Raw genomic sequence first — 22,937 nt, 5'->3', positions numbered from 1 at the left:
GGACAATGCCCAGGCCCTGAGTTCAAACCCCAGGACTAGCAAAAACAAAACAAGACAAAAAAACACAACTTGTGAGCTTCAGCTTTGTATTAGTCATCTGTGTGTTGTTATGAAGAAATATCTGAAGGAATCAAAGAAAGAATGATTTGTTTGGGCTCATGGTTTAAGAGGTTTAGTCTATCCATCACCCCTTAGACCTCTTGTTTTGGGCCTTCCTGAAGCTGAACAGCATTGCTAGGAGTTCAAGGTTGAGTCAAGTTGCTTACCTCAATTTAGTCCCCAAGCAGAAAGCAGGAGGAGGTGGGGAGAGCACCTACAAAGGAGTAGGGACAAAATAAAGCATTGAATGCATGTCCCCAGAGATCCATTTCCTCCAGTAGGCCCAACTGCCTATATTTGGGACTCCCAATAGTCCATTCTTCTACAAACCCATTGATAGCTTAATGATAAGGTTAGAGCCCTCATAATCCAGTTACTTCTGAACACTGCTGCATTAGGGTCCAAGTCTTGAAAACATGAGACTTCAGGAGACATTTCAAACTACTTTCCAAAACCAAACAGACAGACAAACAAAAAACAGAGTAGCCCCACTGTTTTACATTTTTGCAAAGCTCTTTAATATCTGGTTTTACAACAGAGGGCCAGAGTCTCCTGTCTGCTTCGAGTTTCATGTCCCTATCACATGAGATGTAGTTTCTGGAAAATTCATTGTACTCTTGTGAGCCAAGGATATTGCTGTAGAAATAGTCTGGCCTTCCCTGCAAAAGTGTCTGGAGGTACTCCATCTATACGTTGAGAATAACTGTTTTAAGAATTAATAGGAAGCCCTAGGTAGGATTATGAGTTCAAGGTCAGCCTGGTGAGATCCTGTCTCAAAATAAAAAGTTAATATTTGTTTTTTTTTAAGTCAATATGAGATGACCTAGCATCAGTTGAAAAAACAGCCACGAAGTTTCAAAAGTCTGAAGTTTAATGAAGGATTCATTTTTTCAGAAGGCTGAAAACAAACTATATTGGGTGCCTTCTTATAAAGTATCCCAAGAGTACATAAAACATGCTATTTCACCCATTAAATGAGCTAACGCAGAAACGAGGGGCTGCACATTAGTTAAAAGGATGTGCAGGTAGGCTGTGGAGCAACCCTTTAAAGGGTGAAGTGATGTGCAGAGCAATACGAAAGACGTGGAGACCCTCTGGGACCTGCAGAAAATGCTCAGGTGGCCGGGAGGAAAGCAATACTGTTAGGCAGGGAAGGGAAACGGTGTGTGTGTGTGTGCGTGTGTGTGCGTGCGTGTGTGTGTGTGTGTGTGTGTGTGTGTGTGTGTGTGCATAGGAATTAGAGATGGGAATCCAGAAGGGCTCAAGGTCAAGGATCTGATACCCCGCATGCAGTCTACAGCCTTGCAGCCTCAGCCCTGGCTGGCTTCCTTAACCAAGAGGGCGCAAAGCAGGCTGGGCCCAGACCCTCATGCACCATCTCTGGGCCACAAAGGATGGGATTAAGATTTTTTTCCAGCTCAGCGGCAGAAAAGAGACGGCGGGGTGTCGTGTGAGTTTGAGTGTGTGTGTGTGAGTGTGTGGCGGGGGGGGGGGAGGCGGACAGACACTGGCGGGAAGCCGAGGCGCCACAGCACTGCACTGAGGGGGGGGGGGGCGGGGGGAGAACCCACCGGAGACTATGGAGGTCGCCGGGGAAGAAGGACGGTTCTGTTGCTAGGCAACTGGGCCCGGGCCCGCCTCCCGCTCGCGTTGCTAGGAGACGCCGGGGCGGAGGGGGGGCGGTGGAGCGGGCCCTACGTGCTGACGCTAATTGTATATGAGCGCGAGCGGCGGGCTCTCGGGTCTTTTTTAGCGCCATCTGCTCGCGGCGCCGCCTCCTGCTCCTCCTCGCCGCCGCTGCCGCCCCTGAGTCACTGTCTGCGCAGCTCCGGCCGCCTGGCTCCCCGCACTCGCCGCCGGTAACGGATGGAGGCCCGGGAGGGAAGGGCGGCCGGCGGGGCCCGGGCGGCCTGAGCGGCGCCGGGGGCGGCGGGAGGATGGGGGAACGGAGAGCCGGGGCCGCGGCTGCCCGGGCCTCCCCGTGAGGCCGGCCGCGTCTCCACCTCGCCGCCGCCCGGGGCCCGCGCCTGCCGCCGACGGGTTTCTTTCCCCGTCTTTTCTCCCTTTTTTTCCCTCAGGAGCGTCCGCGGGGATGCGGGGTGGGCGGCCCGAGGGCGGGGAGGGCTGAGGCTCTTGGGGTCCCACCGGCTTCTCCGCGCGGGCGGGAGCGAGGGCGCTGCGGCGGCTCGGGGGAGCCGGCGGCGCCGCAGGGAGGCTCGGGCGGGAGCCGGAATGCGGGCCGGGCGGGGTGCGGGCCGGGCGGGGTGCGGGCCGGGCTCCTCCCGGTGGGACCCCCCCCCGCCCTTCCCCACCCTTCCGTCCCCTCACCCCCGACCTCGCCTTCGGGGTGACTCCCGGGGAGGGAGGCCGCGGGGCGGGGGGGGGGGGAGAGGGGCGCGAAGGCTGCGAATTCCGACGGGAAGGAGGGGCCGCGCAGGGCCGCGGACCCGGGCGGGGAGGGGGCGCGGAGGCCGCGCGGCGGCGCCTCTGCCCCCTGCCGGCGGCGGGGAGCCCCGGGCCGCGGCCCTCCACGTGGTGACGGGCGCCGGGGCCTCGCCGGGCGCCCGGGGGGTCGAGGCGGTGGCGGGGTGGCGAGCGATCCGCCGGTTCCTTGGGGTGTCAGACTCGCCCCGGCTTCCCGTGTTTTTCTTGTTTCTTTTTGTGTCGGAGGAAAAATACTGAATGTCACCTCGGCTGGGGTTTTCAAGAACTCAGCGAGAAGCGCTTTTCTTCTTGGGGCGTGGGGGGGGGGCTGTGTTTAAGAAAAGGTTTCGTGTAACCCAGGTACAGTCAGAGTGGCATCGCCCCACCCCCCTTGGAGAGGACTGCTCCTAAGATGAAAAACAACCTCCAGAACAGTTCTACGATGAAATTAAAAGGCTTTGTCCCGTAATCGGTTTGATTCTTTTAGGCAAACAAATTCGTTGCTTGATTGAAGTTCTAGGATGAAGTACTAAGTTGTATCTGTGTTGGAATGGTTTTCTTGGTGGGGGGGGGAGAGGCGAGCTGGTAGGAAGTTTGAGGTGGGATTAAGGGTTAATAATGTACCCTGAAGATTGGTCAGTATGCCCCACTTCCCAGAAAAATCTCTCTAGTAAAGGGAGGAAGGAAGAGAGACCCAGGTCCTCCCGTGAAGGGCTGGACTTCGAGTAAACAAAAGGGATGGTGAATTTGACACAGGTTGTCCTCAAGGCGTCCTTATTTTAGACAATCATAGTTTAAGGAGTTCTGAAAAGAATGTACTTTAAAAAAAAAATCTCACAAGGGGCCTCTTGCCTGGGTTCAAGAAATCTGAGACAAAATCGCTATTTCTGAAAGGAGATGCCATCAGTTCATCTTTGGAAGATAATCAGTAGTGTTGAGCTTGTGACTCAAGTAGTAAGAGTACATTTCTGGCATGTGCTATGGCTTGATTGAATCACCATTACTGCCAGCTCCCTCCACCCGCCCCCCCCCCCAACTCCTATCCATGCCCTGTTTTCTTGTCTCTGTAATATTTAATCTTTATATTACTTAGAAAGCACATTGACCACGGCTGTGGATAAAATGGCAGAGCTGGTAGAGCACCTGCCTAGCACAAAGGCCCCCACAACTCAAATCCCAGTATTGCCTAAAAAACCAAAACGAGAGTAATAAGCCTTATCTTGTATTGGATAAGGGAAAAGTCTGTATAGATTAATACTTTAAAATGGACTGAAGACAAATCAGGTTTTTAGTGATTGTGTCTCAAGCTTGTTTGAAGTTATTGGCATTGAAGAAAACCTTGTCATTTGGAGGATGAAATAAGGCATTAGTAGTTGCCTTAGATACTTAGATATTTTGTCATTAGTCAACATTTTGGGTTTTGTGTGTGTGTGTGTATGTGCCAGTCCTGGGGCTTGAACTCAGGGCTGGGTGCTGAACTGAGATTTTTTTTTTTTGCTCAAGGCAAAAAAAATTATCGTTTGAGGTGTGACTGTACTTTTGACTTTTTGGCTTCCATTCTCCCATCTCAGTGAGTAGCTTAAGATTAGCTTAAGATTAAGTACCCAGTGGCCAGCATTTTCACATACACCGGATGACAGGTGCCTGCCACTGCAATTAGCCTTTTATTGGTCTGGAGAACTTTTTGCTCAGGCCGGACTTGAGACACAAGCCTCCCAATTTCAGCCTCCATGGTAGTAGTTAGGATTACAAGATCTTAGCCACCATAACAGCTGTAAATTTGTAGTCATTAATTACAGACTAAATCTACTACTGAATGTGGCACATGATTGCTCCTGTACTTTCAAAACAGTAACAGCAGAGCTAATGTAATCTGAAATTCAGTTTGAAGTTTATTCAGCTTGCTCATACTGGCTTCAAGTGACGACAGGTTTGATTCTAAATTGTCTGAAAAATCCATTCAAATAGTGTGTGTGTGTGACAGGTCTGAAAATGTCCACCTAAGATATTTTGGTTACTTAGTTCACATTTTACTTGGTTATAAATTGAATGTAATGTAAGGATTAGAGAACAAATCCCCTTTGTAATAAAGAAATCCTGATGATCATTCTGTTCAGAACATAAATTTTAGTCAAACCTGTGATTTTGTTCTTGGCTAACTGACTTTGTTAACCACTATTTGGACATGTATTTTTTATCATGAACAAAACACTTTGCTTGCCTAGATATAAAATGTTGTGATGGGTGCTATGACGAAAGAAGAAATTAGGGTTAAGGGAGTATATAGAGTAGTATTTACAACATACTTTACGGAAAAGGACCTTGATATTAGGTCTCATTTCAAACTATTTTCATCTGAAAATGAGGCTTTTTCCTTGTAGGCAGAGTGCTGCTAGAAGGTGAGAATGTGGTTGCTTTACACCTGTTCTTCTTTGGGTACTTCTTATATTGACAACAGATTATTGAGGTGTATTAGTGGACTTGTTAGAGAATTTGGCCTCTACTCGCTTAAACTTTTTCAGAAATGTACTTTTTAAATTTTTACTGTGAAAGAGGCCTATAGAAATTTTCTAAAGTACAATACAGTGGGAAATAAAAGTTAACAACAGGGTTAATGTTTCAAATTCCTTAACATGTATTATTACATGATTTAATTCTTTTAGATTGGTAGTACTAACATTTCAACAAGGAAAATGAAGTATATTGTGGCTACAACATCTATCTGAGTTGTATATATGAGTGAGTGAGTGATGGTGACTTGGAATGACATTTTTGTAGTTTAAAAAAAAAATCCCTTCCAAACTTGGAATTCGAATGTATTCTAATTTAGGGGTTCCACTTTGCTCTAGAGAAAAGCTATAGTATTCTGTAGTCATAAGATCTTGTTTCAACATGAAATTTCTTTATAGTTGGTTAATAGCGTCTCAGCTTTATACTTAACCATATACACACATATGTGTATTTGTGTGCTGTGTGTGCCATGTACATACATGTGGATAAACCGTTGAACACTTGATCAGTTTTTGTCAACCACTGTGGCCTTTGTATGTACTCCTTTCTATTTCATTAGATGCTATTGTGGATATTGAGATCCTTTGTACTGAAGATAGTGTTCTGAAATAGTACTCAGTTTTGCTTGGGAGTAATGCAAAGCTGCTTCAAACTTGATTATTGATATCACTGAAATAAAAGTGAGTGGGAAATATTTAAGCTGTAAGGTTGTGTTGGAGTGAATGAAAATGTTTTAAAAGAGCAACCATGTCTGAAACACTGAGTTGTTTATACAGTCCATTTGGCATGGGATGAGGTTTTAGGTAAAGGGGAGTTTATGTCTTTGGGCATTACTAGTTTCCTCTTTTGCTTTAAATAATTTGCATTTTATTAACGATTACCTGTTTCCTAGTGAAGTAGGAATGGAATTTTTCTTATAAAACAATGGCTAGTTAGTGTATGATCAGTAATTGGGAATGAACCTTGGTTTTTGAAATAGAATGGACAGTTTTAGAAGTAAGCTTTAAAATTCTAGTTTTAGGCTTGCTTTGCAAAAGTAGGTGGTTAGTATTTTATCTGAAAATAAAGAGGTAAGTTTGTAATCCTTTGCAGAGTAGACTCCAGAAACCATTTTATTTATAGTATGGAGAATTTACTGATTTAACCATTGTGATAGGAAGTTAATGGATAGCAGGATCTGCACATCTAGCTACTGAACATCTTGAGCACAAACATTTTTTTGTAGACTCATTATTGAAGGAGTTTCATGTTTTCAGATTATGATTTATCCTTAGGAGTGTTGTTAGGAATGAGTTGTCTTCCTATTGTGACTTTCTACATATTATATTTGAGGTTGAAGTTAGACTTTTTCTAGAGCAGAGAACTTTTACTGCTGTAAACTTTTTCCTCGGTATATTGTATTTTTAGTTTGAAACTGTATCCCTATTCAAGATCTTTTTCTTTGTTATATTTTTGGTGGTGGTAGGTTTGAACTCAGCCTTGTACTTTTGAAGCCAATGCTCTACTACTTAAGCCACACCTCTAGTCTATTTAGTTTTACATTTGATGTAATTGGCTTGAAGATAGGGCTGAATAATTTTTGTTGTTGTTTTATTCCTGGGGCCTGGACATTGTCCCTGTGCTTTTTCCCTGAAGACTAGGGGGATTAATTGGAGATGAGAGTCTCAGACTTTCCTGCTCAGGCTGGCTTCTTGATCTGAGATCCTCAGATCTCAGCCTCCTGAGTAGCTAGGATTATAGGCATGATTCACCGATGCCCAGCAAAATCTGATTATTTTTGCACTTTTGATTTGTTTAGCCTATTCTTTTTCTTTTAGGTTTATTTCAAAAGTATGTTTTTATTTATTCATTTTACTTGGAAGTTGCATCTATTACTTCTAATTGTTTGAGGGTCATCCTAGAGATTATAATGTGCATCCTTAATATTAGATACTTACATATATTTCCTCCTTGTTTTTTTTTTTTTTGGGTCCGGTCGTGGGGCCTGAACTCTGGGCCTGGGCACTGTCCTTCAGCTCTTCAGCTCAAGGCTAGCGCTCTACCACTTGAGCCACAGCGCCACTTCCGGCTTTTTTCTTTTTGCTTATATGGTGCTTGAGGAATCGAACCCAGGGTCTCAGGCATGCAAGGCAAGCGCTCTACCACTGAGCCACCTTCCCAGCCCCTCCTCCTTGTTTATAGTACTAACAAAATGCTGTGTTAGCCACACCTCCTGTCCGTCATTTTTGCTGGTTATTTTGGAGGTTGAATGTTGGGAACTTTTCTGCCTGAGCTGTCTTTGAACTCAATCCAGGTTTCAGTCTTGTTGGTAGCTTGAATTATACATGTGAGCCACCAGTACCCAGCTTCCTTCATTTTTTATATCTTAGACTATTCATGTGGAATTAATTACTTCCATCTAAAGAATATCTGGTGAGAATGTTTGGAAGTGTTTGTAGAGTTCTCTGAAGTTGTAGCTTGGTATCTTACCACTTCTGGAAGATTCTTCACCTATTAATTTCTCTTCTATCCTGTTGTCTTCCCTTCCTAGAACTTGTATAATATCTCTGTTGTGTCCTGAAGTGTCTTTATTTCAATATTTTCTCTCTTAAGCCTCTTGCCATTCTTTGGGGGTATTTCTTACAAGCTTCCTTCCAGTTCTGTTATCAGTTCTGTCTCCAGTTCTGTCTTCAACTGTGTCTCATCTACTTTGCCAGTCTAGTTTGATATCAGTTCTTTGTTCTGTACTGGAGTCAGGATTTGAGTCATACACCCCAGCTTTGATGTAGTTTATTTTTATTTCTATAAGTTTGGTTCTTTTCCAAATGTTGCTATATCGTGGTTATTAAATTGGTGTCCCTTTTGCAGATAATGTTCTTTCTGCCTGCTCTTTCTGCTACTCTTCCTTCCGAAGATTTAGGTTAGGAATTTGTGCATGCTAGACAGGCCCTTTACCACTGAGCTACGCCCACAATCCCAGACACTGTATTTTCAGGCTTAGAAAGCCTGAGAATTTTTTTTTTTAATCTTTCTTTGTCTTTAGTTTGTTTATAGTCTTTTTGACAATAAATGAGTCTTTGTAGGACTAATTTCTGCTGTATTTTCTTTGCCTCTTGATGCCTTTGACAATTGTTTGGATGAGTTATTTGAGGTCTAGGGTGAAGAAAATGCCTTTCATTTACAGTTAGATGTGCATGCATCTCCAAACATACTAGCAGAGGCACCTGAAGCCATAGCTCTAGGCCAGGGATGGGGCAACACAGATGAGATGAATTTGGAATGGCTATCTAGAAGAACTGGTTTATTGTTTCTGAGGATATAAAAACATAAGTTTGTACATATTAATGGAGTGTGCTCCTTTGAGTTCAGTCCAATGAGATACTTTCTCCTCCACCTTTTGTAGATGATGAAACAGGGTCAGAGAAGTCTGCCTGCTTTGAAAGGATGTAATAAGCAAGAGATCTAATTTAGCCACAAGTAGAAGATTGAATGAAGTAGGCATCTTTGTGTTGTTCTGCTTTGTCTTGATTTTTTTTTGAGGTATGTTTCACAGTATATCTCTCCTGAATGCTAGTATTGTATGTATATATATATATATATATATATATATATATATATATATATAAAACACTATGTTGAGCATTGTCTTGGATCTTACAAGGAGAAGAAATTTGATTTTAAGTCTAAGGGTTTGAAACAGACATTGGGGTTAGCATGGTAGGTAGTACATTTATAAACATGTTAAAATGGCACAAAAGTTTGAATTTGGAAGCTGGGAGATATTTTTCTTTTGTATTTTTTACCATTGCTGAATACTAGATAGTTAAGTATTGAATAAACCAGCAAATTCCAAAATGTAACTGAATTAGGTAATAAGTAAGTTTCTGTGTATTAGAAAGCCATATAATGCAAAATGAAAAATATGTTCTCATTTCTCAGTGTTACGATTTTAGCTCATCTTTCTAGGACTGTGGTGTCAGTGATAATGTATGTGCTTAGCATGTACAGGCCCTGGAAACACCAGCATGAAAAAATAATGTTTATATGTATGGTTTTAGTTATAAGAAAGTGTATGTACACATATATAAAAGTATGTATATAACATTACATGCCTCACAGTGTTTTTTACCTGTCAGCTCTGAAAGCTACTTTTTTCACCTTGGTGCTACTGGAATTTGAACTCTACCTTGCACTTGCTAGGTGGGAACTGTACTGCTGAGCCATACCTGCAGTCCTTTCTTGCACTGGCTATATTTGAAATAGAATTGCTCCCTTCCCTGGTATGCTGCTGAAGTGAGCCACTGATTTATGCTTACCATAAAGCTAAGATAACATGCATGCCACAGTGCCCAGCTGTTGTTATAAAAGGATCTTGTGAACTTTCTCTAGTCTCATCATACTGACCTTCCCTATTACAGGCATGAACAATTGGTATGGCCTAAGAGCTGCTTTATTTTTTGACTGCAGAGCATTCTGTTGTATGCATATGCCATAATAATAATATGTGGACTACTGTGAAGAATACAGTACAGTGATTGGCAAAAGCAGATGCAGTTCCTGTTATATCATGAATCTTGCAGACTGTTCAGTTGGGATACACTTTAGGTTGCACAAAATGATCATATAGTGGAGTTACCTTTGATGGAAGGAGAGAACTTCATAGTGTATACAGTTAGATAATTAGCCAGAATGTGCAGAATGCTAAAGAGTAAAACATTGAACTGAGAGCCAAAGAATAAGTAGAGCTTGTTCACCAGAGTATCTTTTAGGTGAACATGGAAAAGCAAATGGTTTAAATACTTTAGGTCTCATTTGTTAAAGTCTAATCAAAGGTTTGCTTCTTGATCGTGCAAAGTCTTAATATGATGTTGGTCCTTTTTTAAAACAATTTTTGTTTAGTGTATGTTATATACAAACTGAGTTTCATTATGGCATTTCCATACACATAAAATACACTTTGATCATATTTAGCCCTTCCCCTTTGGAATTTTCATTTTTTTTATTGTGAAAATACCATACAGAGGGGTTACAATTACATGGGCAAGGTGATGAGTACCTTTCTTATCAAGCATTGTTGCCTCCTCCTTTGTTTCCCTTTACCATCCCTTCCCATCTCTCCCCCCACCCGAATTTTCATTTTTTTTAATGGAATTTTTCTATTTTCTGTTGGGACAGGATCTTGCTTAGCCCAGGCTGACCTCAAACTGACCATCTTCCCGTCTTAGCCTCTTGGGTACTAAGATAATAAGTATTTACCACCATACTCAGCAAGAGACAAGTTTTGTTTGTTTGTTTGTTTTTTCTATGTGTAGTGTTGGGGATCCAACCCAAAGGCCTCATATTTGGGCTATATCCCTAAGCTGTGTGGACCCGTCTTACAAGTGGTTACAAAGACATGCTTAGGCTTGACAGTCTTTGGCCAGGTTACTTTCCAGAAAAGTTGCAGTTAAACAACATTAGCCAGAATTAAGAATGCATTAGCCAGAATTAAGAATGCATATTCAGTTTTTCCTACATTGGTAGGAAGTCCTTGATGATTTGATATACAAACTTATCCAACTTGGATACATTCCTTTGGAGACTTTTAGATAGTTTGGTGAACATTTTGTAAATGCTGTCTAGTTGTCTAGTATTTGTAGAGTAACCAGTATTACTAGAATTATCTGAAGCAAATGGAAAATACTTCAAGAGAAGAATATACATTAGAAGAAATAATTCTGTTGTAGTCTAAAACATTACCTAAAATCATCATCTCAATTCTAGGGCTAGCTATCAGCCATTTTTCTATCTGAATATAATACAGTTCATCTTACAATTCTTGTTTTCTCTCTTTTGGGGCTGTGCTTTGTTTTGTTTAGGTTTTATGAGATGTAGGATTCCTGGGACTTACTATGTAGCCCAGGTTAATCTTAAACGTTTAATGCTTTTGTCTTAGCCTTCTGAGTGCTGGGGTGATAGGTTATTTAATTTATTTTCTAAGAGCAATATTGTAATTTTTATTGGGAAGGAACTTAGGACTTGTTCTGATGGATTCTCATAGTAAATTTATTTAGACCTGGCAATCAAATGTTGACAATGTGTGTGAATTTTTTTTCCCCCAGTTCTGGGGCTTAGACTCAGGACTGAGGCACTGTCCCTGAGTTTCTTTTGCTCAAGGCTAGCACTCTACCACTTGAGCCACAGTGCAACTTCAGCTTATTCTGTTTATGTGGTACTGAGGAATTGAACCCAGGGCTTCATGTGTGCTAGGCAAGCACTCTACCGCTAAGCCATAGCTCCAGCCATATAGCCAGAGGAAGCTAAGGGCTCAGTGAGTGATAGGACATGGGGAAGAAAGGATAGGCTTACTTGAGAAATCCTAGGCTTTATTAATTACAAAATAGTTTCAAGAACTGATGTTACAGATAGGAGTTATAAGCCTCTTATTTTTAAAGACCTCTGGGGAAGTGCTGTGTGCCTCAAAGTTGTAGAGTGCTAGCTATGTAGAGTGCTTGCCTACTAGCATGCATGAAGTTCTGGGTTCGATTCCTCGGTACCACATAAACAGAAAAAGCTAGAAGTGGCACTGTGGCTCAAGTGGTAGAGTGCTATCCTTGAGCAAAAAGAGAAGCTCAGGGACAGTGCCTGGACCCTGAGCTCAAGCCCCAGGACTGGCAAAAAAAAAAAGACTTCCATGGCATTTATGGTTAAGTATAACTAGGTGTTAGTTGTTGTTGTTATTGCTGCTGTTCTACAATCTTGGCTTGAACTCAAGGCTAGCGCTCTACTACTTGAGCCACACTGCCACTTCCAGCTTTTTCAGAGTATTTATTAGAAATAAGAGTCTCATGAACTTTTCTGCCCAGGCTGTAGTTTTGTTTTTTTAATATGAATTTGATAAAAAAAAAAAAAAGCTGTTAAAAGTGATTTTTGTCCTGCATCGCTAATTAGCCAAAGAAGCTAAGCAAAAATTGATCACAATTGTTATAAGAATTAGAATTTAAAATTTTTAAACAGCCTTCTCTATAATTGTACAAACATTGGATTGTTTACCAACAGTGTCTAAAAGCCTCTCTAGTGTCCTGGAAAAATTATTTTGGTAACTGATAGTTTTGTATGTTCCATCATACTATGTTAAAGGAAACATACTAGGAGTGGCCATGCAGCTCAGTGGCAGAGTACTTGCCTAGCATGTATGAAGCTCTGGATTTGAGTCTCCAGGGCCACCAGAAAAAAAGGCAACCCAAAATAAAAGAATATGCATTATACTTCTTGGGATAGCGTATGGATTGAAGTTTTGGTTTCAAATTGGTTTTAAGTAAACCATGCACTTGTATTTAACACTGATGTTTTTCTTTATAGATATTTGGAGTTCTTGCAATATGGCAGACGTTGACAAGTAAGTGGATGACAGTTTTTTTTTTTTTTCCAGAGATTTGGTTATCACCTTGTATTGTAATGTAATTAATATTATATACTTAGAAAGTTTATGGTATTAACCAGTGCTTGGTTCCTACAATTTTGAGAATGTATCTAATATAAAATGTTGTATATAAGACTACTATATATATTATAAACTACTTGACAATATACTTGGGAAAGTGGTGGGTAAGCATAATACTAAATAGAACACATATAACTTCACAAACTTATTTTTATAATATATATATTTCCTCCAAAGATTTCCTTATAATGTGTTTTAATTATAAAAGATTTATAAAATGTATATGTAGAGTATAAATATAGTACTTTGCCAAAGTACTTACATACAAATGAAAAATAGAATCTTATTAATAAAAGTCTATAATTTTTGTGACCCTTCTCAATTGAATCCTCTTCCTTTCTAGAGGAGACAGCACTAATATAACTTTTGTCTAATTCATTTGTTTTTCTTTAGCGTTTTAGTTATCTACAGCTTTTTAATCAGTGTTTATTTAATTTGAAGATTTGAGTACCAAACACAAACCCAGCTTTGGAAAGGGGTTCGACTTTGGTCACTATTACTACCACTATTAGTTGAAGGCTCTAATGTAGTACAATAAAAAGCCAGAGACAATCTTGATGGTCATAGTCTAACTTAAACTATCCCAATAACCTGTTATAGAAGTTATTGGCAAGGTACAGTCTACCTTGAAACAGGTAAAATATGTGTGCATCCTGGAAAATGTGAGTTTAGTCATGTGGTAGTCATATGGATGGATGTCTTACAGAATATGATTAGGAAAAATGGGATGAGCTCCATATTAGTTTAATTTCACTGTAGCCTATTAATGGCAGACAGTAGTTGGTCCTTTTTCAGAGATTGGAAAGGTGGAAACAACACTGGGAACTGAGTGGAGATGATTAGGGTCTCCATTATCTGGTTATAAGCATCAGGGTATGGGATGAGCACACATTTGGGCCAGTGTTCTCTTGTATGGATGCTGTCTTTAGCCTGTGAGTGGCAGCAGACATTTTATATATTATCAAGAAGTGATTTTCTGAGTTACTGCTCATATGGAGTGCTTAGCCTTAACCTGTAATACTGCCCTTGGTCTGTGTCTTTCTAGAAGTTACTTTTGTTTCTACTCTTTCTGGTTTGTTGTCCTTTTTTTTTTTTGGCTCATGCCTGGCACTACCACTTGCCACACCTCCACTTTGCTTAAAAGAAATGGTTTTGACATGACTGAAAATGACTACTTTTGCTTGATAGTTTCAGTGTAGACTTCATTTTTGCTCTGTTTTGTAAAGGCAGTGCTCCTTTGTCATCTTGCTTCCCACGTTGCTGTTGAGATTCAAAGCGACAATTTTGGTTCATTTGTATGTGATAATGTGTATATATAAAATTCATTTTTTTTCTGGAAGCTGCTCTTTTGTTTTCAGATTTTTTTTTCTTTTGGTCTTCTTTATTTTTAAACCTGTGTTAGGCATTTGGTAGTATACCTTTTTCGGGCTAGAAATTCAGGAGCTTCATTTCTAAAAATATCCTTGACTGACTTATTTGTTTCTGTTTTTCTCTTTCTGTGGCTTCTGTCAGATGTATGTTAGTCTGTTTCCTAATTATCTCTTGTTTTTTCCTATACTTCTCACTGCTCTTTCTGGGCAGAGCTTTAGAAAACTTACTTTTCCACTCTTGAGTTTGAAAACTTCTTGGTTTAGAGTCCCTTTGGTCTTTGTACCTGTTTTTTTTTTACATAGCACCCTATTCTGTTAGTCTGTGATAGCTTGTCTTTGGATGTTCTTTTCTTTGTATACCGTTTACTCTAAGTTTTCTTTTTTCAATGTTTTATTCTCAGTGGAAGATACTTTCTTCAAATATGAGGTATTTACTTTTCTCATTAAGGTGGATATGGTTGCACGTGCCTATAATCCCAAAGGACCGGGAGCTCAAGGCCAGCCTGTGTGTGAGACTAAGAAAACAAAGGGGATTGGTGGAACTGTTTGGGGAGAGCCAGTGGAGAGACTCTATTTTAAAACTTGAGGGCTTGGTACAGGGCGCTTGTTAATTTGAGATTTTAGTATAATTCATGAGTAGATATTTTTGGGAATCCCCAATGCCAGAAGAGTAATTTTCTTTTTCTTGGGTTGCTTCCATTCTTCTGTGAATAGGGCTGGGTACAGGTCTGTCTTCCAGTGTTGTAGGAGCCAAGTTAGAAGAGAGCAGCTAGGAACTAGATTCAGTATTCAGTTCTGCACATTAGCTAATCATGTGTCCTAGGCAATCTAAATTGTGTCTGGTCTCTCAGAGTTCTGAGTTTTACTCCTCACAGAAGAAACTGCCATATTTCTGCCAGGATTGAAGAGAAAATTAAGGATTTAACTATTTGTTTTTCTTTTTACATTAGATGTCTATTCTTAACAGCCCTTGTTCTATAAATGTGCTGAAGTATTAAGTACTAGATGGACCCTCACACTCCCCCCCCCCTTTCAGTACTGGGGTTTAAACTTAGGCATTGTTTATGCTTTATCACTGGCTTTTGCAGTTTGTTTGTTCTTGCTGTCATTACCCCCTAGGCTGGCATTGAACAGAAAGCCTCCAGATCTTAAGTCTCTTGAGTAGCTAATATGTAGTCATTAGCAATTAGTGCTTTGCCCTACTACTAGTTCTTTCAAAGACAAATTGAGCTGTCTGCAGTTTTTTTCTATTGCTTCACTAGATTTCAGTTCCCTTGTGAAGTTGATTATCCTTTATCATCTGCTTTCAGATTTTTGCTACTCTTCTGTATTCTTCTGTCCTTATTCATCATGGCTTGTTTTATCACATTCTAGTGGAGATTTTGGAAGGATTAAAATCAGATGAGATGAGCATCCTGCAGTCTTAGTCTGAAAGCACCTATTTAAAAACTTTTACAGAATAAATTGATTATCATAGCTAGATTTTTCCTCCCTACTATTAAATTTTGGCTAAAAGAAAGATTGTTTTTGAAACTGAAAGTCAGAAAACTTTGTGCTAAAAGGGCTTTAGGTATGTTGGGCCATGCGGTCTTTTGTAATTACTTAACTACTCATTAAGTATGAAAGTAACCATAAATAGATATACACAAATGAATTAGATACTTGTATACCAGAATTTTATTTACAAAAATAGCAGTAGGCTGAATTTGGCCATGTGGCATAGCCATCTATTTTTAAAATTGTAAGATGTTTCAGTAAATGATTATGTTGAAGAAAGGGCTGTTTCATATTATCTTTAGCCATGGCTCTTAACTCTCAATATACATTCACTGAATATACAGCATTTATTGAATCAAAGATACTCTAGAAATAATCTAAATCATTTCTAAAGGCTGAATTTCTTTTCTGGTTGTTAGAAACCTCAATTTTACTAGCCTAATAATTTCTCTATGCTTGTTCTGTACTTGTATTTTTCTGTATGAAAATTAATTTTCAAAAGTCATAAACACAAAAATTAATAAATTTCTAGTCCCAATGTTGAAATATGTGATGAAGCCAAGGTATGGTGCTTCACACCTATAATCTCAGGACTGGGGAATCCACAGCAGGATTGTGAATTCAAGGCCTGTCCAGGTGGCATAATGTGACAACTGTCAAAAACTTAATTATCCTTATCCTCTATTCTAATGCTAAATATAATCTCATGTTCAAAGACTATTTTGGTGATTCTTAAGACAACATGAGAATACTACCTTCTTTTTGCTTTCTTTATTAGTGTTACCATCCTCCTGGCTTTGCTCTCAGCAAGAAGCAGGCTCAGAGGTCTTGGTATTTGTTCTCCATTTTCACTGTGAAGTAAAGAGAAAGCAAAGTCCAAAGGTAGTTGAGTGAGTGCAGGCAGGTTTGGTTGCAGAGTCATCAGGAACTTAGGATCCTTCTTTCCTAACTTCATCCTTAGTTTGGGTGCTCACGTTAACCCTGGTTTGGTCTAGGGTAGTTTCTGAAGGTAGAGCCATCATATCATTGTTCTAGGTAGAGGGGAAGAAGATCATTAAAAAGGCATCTTTTCTACTATTTTACAAAGATTCTTCAGAGTTCTATGCTACTTCTGCTTTTTAAGTCTCATTGCCAAAACACAGCTGCATAGTCAAATCAAGCTGCAAATTTAGGCTAGGCAACTTTGGTGTTTTGCTTTTCCATATAAAAATGCCATTGCTACGAAGCAAGAATGGAGTCAATGGATATTAGGTTGAAAACAGATTTCTTGGTCACATTCCCTCAAAACCTACCAAAGCACATTTTTAAAGCTTGAATAACAAATCTTATATTTGTCTAGATCCATTTAAATCAAGAGTTTAGCACTTTAGCTAGTACTTAACCTACCTTTTGAAATTCCTATCATTGAAAGAGGCATATTGATGTAGAAAATGAATTTGTTTTTCTGTAATTTTTTTTGTAATGGTACATTTGAACCATGGTGTGATACTATGATATTGTAGCAAAGAACAGTCTGAACTTGATCAAGATTTGGATGATGTTGAAGAAGTAGAAGAAGAAGAAACTGGTGAAGAAACAAAAATCAAAGGTATTTGTTTTAAATTACTTTAGGAGCCAGTGGTTGCTGGCAAGTCTCCTAGAGGAGGATAATGAGTACTATTCTCTTTGAATCATGGTCCTTTGTCCACTGGCCCATACCTTGAGTGTGGTAACTATGTTTATAGCAGAGGGAGGAAGGAAGAGGTGGGATGGATTTAATGGCTCATCAGAAGCCACAGTTTTTACACTCCGCTGCTGAAGTGACATGGCATAGCTGTGTTTAACAGCTGGTTTTTATCTGACTTTGGAGAAGTTCCAGGGGCTGGGACTATTTTTGGAAGTGCTGCTTAACAATATGATAAGTGTGTATTTATCTGAAAGCATAGTATGTTGTCTTTATCCCAAGCCCCTAAAACTGAATTGTATGTGAAGTTTTCTGATATATGTTGTCTGCTTTCAAATGACTGTCATAAGCTTAGATAGGCATCTGAATGAAGCTTTGAGCTTCCCTAATGCAAGGTGAGGGAAACACATGTAGTAGGAATAGAAAGGATATAGTTCATAGTAGTGTGACAGTGGTCTTTAAAATGCTGTCATTAGGAATCAACTTTCCAGAACATTGGGTTTTCCTAGAGTATATTTTCTTTAGCTTACTTTGTCCATTTCTACTCATGTAGCAGCATTATATGGGCCAGATAGAAAAACTTCATGAATGGATTTCTTATGAACAACATAGTAAATTTTCATAAATCCTTTTGATGCCCTTTTTTTTTTTTAAAGCGCGTCAGCTGACTGTTCAGATGATGCAAAATCCTCAGATTCTTGCAGCCCTTCAAGAAAGACTTGATGGTCTGGTAGACACACCAACAGGATACATTGAAAGGTACAAGTTCTCTTTTCCATCTTCCTGTTTATCTTTCTATAATCAACATTGCAGGTGTATTTTTAGAAACCATCTAAAATTATGTATGTAATAGTAGAAACCTAATGTCTGTTAATATCTAGAGTAGGATTATGGGGAGTTTAGAATTTTACTTAGTACCACTTATTTTTAGAGTTCATCTTCTAAAGTTTATTTTAGTTGAAATCTACTTAAAATATATTGATCTTAACCATTCCTAAGATTTATTTAGAAGTTTGTTTGAAATGCATAGAGTATGCAGAAATGTAGATTTCTTACTTCATTTGTGACATAAGTCAGTAATAGCCTGAGTATCTTATTCTGCTTTAACTCAGCTTTTTGAATTCAAGATTCATTCATGTTGACTAGATCTACACATATCTCTACTTAGTAGATTCTGTTTCCTGGCTCTCTAGGAAACATTGTATGTCCACAGTGTTTTATCTTCTTTTGCTTTGATGAATTCCTGTCTATCTGCACAGATTCTTTGTGATGGACAGCCTTGTGCATATCATCTTAAGGAACTGTAAGAATTCTGGAATGTGTACCTTGTGGGATTTTTAATGTAGGCTATGCAAGCTTTAAAGTACTTCCACCCTGATTTCCTGAAGTGGTGCACTGAGTGTGCCTAAAGGTTGCTTTAGCTTTGTGTCTTTGCTGTTGGTATTATCCACCTTTGTGGGCTTTTCTTTTCTTTTTTGTTTTTAACCAATTTTCTGATTTCTGATGACTTTCAACTTCTTTTCATAAAACTTGTGACCTTTTTGGTTGCCCATTTGCACCTTTCGTCCATTTTCTTATTGGAGTTAGTGTCTTTCATGTCTTTCAGGATTCCTTATTATTCTAGATGTTATTCTTTTAGCAGCTTTTAGTTTGTGTTGTGTCACTTCTACTGACTTTTTCCATGGACTTAACTTGTCCATTAAATCCCTAACATCTTAATAAGTTCATTTCTTAATTGCTTCTGTTTCTGAAATTGTTTGGGAAGTCCTTCCTCTTTCTGTCTCCATTTTCCGTTCACTAATAAGTAGTTTTTCTTTTACATTTAAGTCTTTAATCCTTCATTCCATCTTTGTATTTGGTGTAGGTAAACATCCAACTCCTTCCCTATTCCCCTTATTTTTTCAGTAGTAATTTTTTATTTAGTAACTATTAGTCCCCCCATTTGTGTACTTCCTTTATTGCATATCAGCAAATAGACACAAACTTTTGTCTCTGAGCAACAGTCCTCTGTTTTGTTGGCCTTTTTTGTCATTGTAATTTTTATTTACTTGGCTTTGCATCATGTCTTAATATCTGACATGGTAAGTTTCTTATTCTCCCACCTTCAAATATAATCTGTGTTCTTGGTTCATCCTTGTTTTTGTCTATTGTCAGTGTTGTACTTCACTAGTTACTAGTATCATTACTAATTAGTATCTGGTATGACAAGAAGCTTTCCTTCACACTTTCCCACTCCAAACACTAGTCCAAGGTTGGCCTCCCCGCACCTCACATGTGTTGCATTTAGGTTTACCGTAGTCTTCACAAAAACTTGACTTGCTATCTGATATTTCCTGCTCATTGGCAGGCACCCTAACAACTGAGCCATGTCTCCAACCTCACAAAAACACCAAAACTGAGTTCATAGGTGAACAAAGGATATCTTTTTAGAATTGTCTTATTCATATACATACATCTATTTATACCCAAATTCTGTGTCGTATAGTTTTAGATTTCTTCATACAATATTGGCTATATTCATTATCTGTGTATTTTACATGTAGTATTGCTGTGTGAATTGTATTCTGTTCATTTTGGTGTCTGTTAATGACATGTGGAAGGAGACTGCTGATTTTTTTTTAAGTTGATCTTATATCTAGTAACTTTGCTAAAATAATTGAAGTAACATGGTTGTCTCCTCCCACTACCCTACCCCAAAGATCTTGGAATAATGGCAGTTTTAGCACTCATCTTGTATATTATACCATATTGCTGTTGTGTCTATAGCATAGTCTAGGATTGTTAGTACTTTGTTAAACATTAGCATTAAAGACAGGTTATCTTTGACTTATTTATCTTGGGAATGAAAATAAAATTGATCTCATTAAATTTAATGCCTTCTTTTGTGTTTTTGCTTGGGAGATCAAACATAGAATTTTGCCTGATAAAGTCCTTGCCCTTAGGCAAGGACTACAACTCTTCAGTCTGTTTTATTTTCCAACTTTTTTTGAACTTTTTTCTTGACAGTTTAATACCTGTTTGGAGACACATTGCCTAAGTGGAATAAATGTAATCACAGTACATTGTTACAAAGTTGTTTAGTTAATGGTGAATAGCCTTCTGTGCATAAATATGCAAGTGTTTATATGAATGTGCCTAAAGAATGAGACTAACACTTACCTAGTATAAATGCCAAGATTTCAACTGCCAATGAAATATGCAGCCACTTTTACTTTTCCTTCTGTCTGCATCAGCTTCTAGGAGATAGACCTCTCAAAAATTTACTTGAGAATGTTGAAAGGGGTGACATTGATCAAGATACATTGTATTCATAATGTGCTTTGCTAAATGGTGACTTCTTTGTACAACTTAAAAAATTGAGATGAGCTTTTGGGGAGTTTGGGACTACCATTTTTATTCATTTTAAACATTCTAGTTGGTCTATTGACATTTCCTCTAAATCTAGAGGTGATTTTTTTTTATTATTATTATTTTGTGCCAGTCCTATGGCTTGAACTCGGACTGGGTGCTATTCCTGAACTTTTGCTCAACAGTAGCATTCTGTAGCTTAAGCCACAGCTCCAAATCTAGTTTTTTGGTGTTTAATTGAGGACTGGCTTCCAGCTTTTTTGGTTAAGTTTAATTGGAATTGAGTCTTACAGAGTTTCCTGCCTGGGCTGGCTTTGAACCATGAGTAGCTGTTACTCAGTTGTCATCCATATCAGCTTTTCTGCATTTTGTTTTTCATGCTGTCTTCCTGGGGAAACTTTTCAACTTCATGGACTGTTTATGTTCAGTTGACTATTGTGTTTTATTGTGTTTGTTGACTATTTTAGTTACCATATCCCCTTACCTTCGTATGTACTATTTCCATGGTTTTAGATTTTTCTTAGTTTTCTTTCATATTGTAATGTTTTTATTACTTCACTGTACATGTATTGCATTCTTGTTTAATGCTAGCTGATAATGCTAGAACCTTTTCATAGAAATTGATTACTCAAATGTCTAGTTACTTTGGTCTTTGAGCTCAGGAATAGTGGGTACTGTCTTATGTGCAAAGTATTTATACACATTACCAGTACCTACAGACCAATGAGTATTGGGAGGAAATGAAGGTGACTTTAGTCTATGACAATTTTTGGAGTTCAAGTAGAAATGCAGTGAATGAGCCTAAGTAGAACATAAGTGATCTTAGACTCAACATCAGGTGGCAATTCCAGGCTATTATCCTGAATTACTTTGGGAGAGTCAGTCACTCTTGGTTGTTTAATTCACTATATCTATATTGAAGTAGTGACCTAGTTGCACTTTCATTGATTCTTCATGTTATCCTAGGAACCCTGGCATTGGACTCTTATAAAGGATGGGGAGGGGGGTTGATGATAGTTGATTGGTTCAAACTTTTAAAGTCCTGTAATCTGTTTCCCCTGTTGTTAACTAACTCTAGCCATTCTTGCCCCGGATTCAGCTCACTTTATACCAGTTACAGACAGTTTTGCTTAGGAGAGGTAGAGGGCTGTGTTTTTGAGTGCATATATGTGTATGTATACATGTACCAGTAATTTTCCTTCTTGGTTCTAAAGTTTAGTGTTTTTGGAGTGAGAGAAAAAGTCAGGGTCAGGTTAGTTTACCTCTTTGACAGAAAGAATATTGTTTTAAACTTTCAATTGTAAGAAGACCTCTGGATGTTTTTGTTTATTAATAATTTTAACTGCTTTCAAGTAGTTCCATAAGAATTAATTGGTTTGAAAAACTGCCACATGGGAATAAATCTTTTTTAAGCAAACAGATTACTTTTAAAATTTGTTAAAGTTAAAAATATATTTTGCTTAAAAATTGTAAAATTTGCTGGGCGCTGGTGGCTCATGCCTGTAATCCTAGCTACTCAGGAGGCTGAGATCTGAGGATCGTGGTTCAAAGCCAGCCCGGGCAGTAGAGACCGTGAGACTCCTATCTCCAATAAACCACCAGAAAATCGGAAGTGGCGCTGTAGCTCAAGTGGTAGAGTGCTCACCTTGAGCTGAAGAGCTAAGGGACAGCACCCAGGCCCAGAGTTCAAGCCCCACAGCCGACCAAAAAAAAAAAAAATTTGTAAAATTTGCCTAATTGCTTCAAATTATTTGTTTTGAGAGTGACCTCTTTTTGGGGGGAGGGTCTAATAAAACTATTAAATATATTACTTTTAAAATAAACATTGCTGGGTCCTGGTGGCTCATACCTGTAATCTTACCTTCTCAGGAGGCTGAGATCTAAGGATCACTGTTCAAAGCCAGCCTGGGCAGAAAAATCCCCAAGAGACGTTTATCTCGATTAAATCACTCAAAAAACTGGAAGTGGCCTTGTGGCTCGAGGTGGTAGAGAGCTAGCCTTGAGCAAAAGACCTTAGGAACAGCTCAGGCTCTGAGTTTAAGCCCTGCAACCGACAAAATTAATTAATTAAAAATGTTTCCCTTCCAGGTGTTTTCCTTTTACACTAGGTGATATAGATAAAGTATATGTCAAAAAATAAAAATTATTACTGTTTTTAACTTCATAAACTTACGATTGCATTTTATACTTTCAAGGTCAGCAACACTAGACATTTAAATAGCTTTGACAATTAAGAGAGCTTAGGGTTTGACAGTATGATTTCTATTTTCTTATCCAGTATATATCTATCTTGAAATTTAGTTACTTTTAATACACATTTGCACCAGATAGTGAACTTATTTACTTCAGTTTCATTGTGGAAAATGAACTGTTTTGTTTTACTGTGCTGCTAGTAACTGTCTTCTGACCTTTCAGCTTGCCTAGAGTAGTTAAAAGACGAGTGAATGCTCTTAAAAACCTTCAAGTTAAATGTGCACAGATAGAAGCCAAGTTCTATGAGGAAGTTCATGACCTTGAAAGGAAATATGCTGTTCTCTATCAACCTCTCTTTGATAAGGTAATA

The 22,937-nt window shown here is 39.0% G+C and overlaps 1 protein-coding gene across 5 annotated transcripts in view; it reads left to right on the top strand.

The window, feature by feature from the left end:
- Positions 1-1,850: 1,850 nt before the first annotated feature.
- The window catches only part of Nap1l1 (nucleosome assembly protein 1 like 1), a 29,538-nt gene continuing 8,451 nt past the window's right edge, over positions 1,851-22,937 (top strand). For 4 of the 5 annotated variants that reach the window (XM_069988901.1, XM_069988899.1, XM_069988895.1 and 1 more), the window contains exons 1-5: positions 1,852-1,958; positions 12,355-12,391; positions 16,866-16,951; positions 17,683-17,785; positions 22,790-22,931. In XM_069988901.1, the coding sequence (XP_069845002.1) occupies positions 12,375-12,391; positions 16,866-16,951; positions 17,683-17,785; positions 22,790-22,931 (348 nt within the window). In that variant the 5' untranslated portion in view covers positions 1,852-1,958; positions 12,355-12,374. Of the gene's footprint in view, positions 1,959-12,354; positions 12,392-16,865; positions 16,952-17,682; positions 17,786-22,789; positions 22,932-22,937 lie in introns of all 5 variants that reach the window. The other variant, XM_069988912.1, reaches the window with a different exon arrangement.

The sequence above is a fragment of the Dipodomys merriami genome, unplaced genomic scaffold (assembly GCF_024711535.1).
Source record: "Dipodomys merriami isolate MVZ:Mamm:240054 unplaced genomic scaffold, mDipMer1.0.p SCAF_10, whole genome shotgun sequence".
Lineage (NCBI taxonomy): Eukaryota > Metazoa > Chordata > Mammalia > Rodentia > Heteromyidae > Dipodomys > Dipodomys merriami.
The sequence above is the reverse complement of the archived record's forward strand: the minus strand, read 5'-3'. Positions and strand labels throughout refer to the sequence as shown.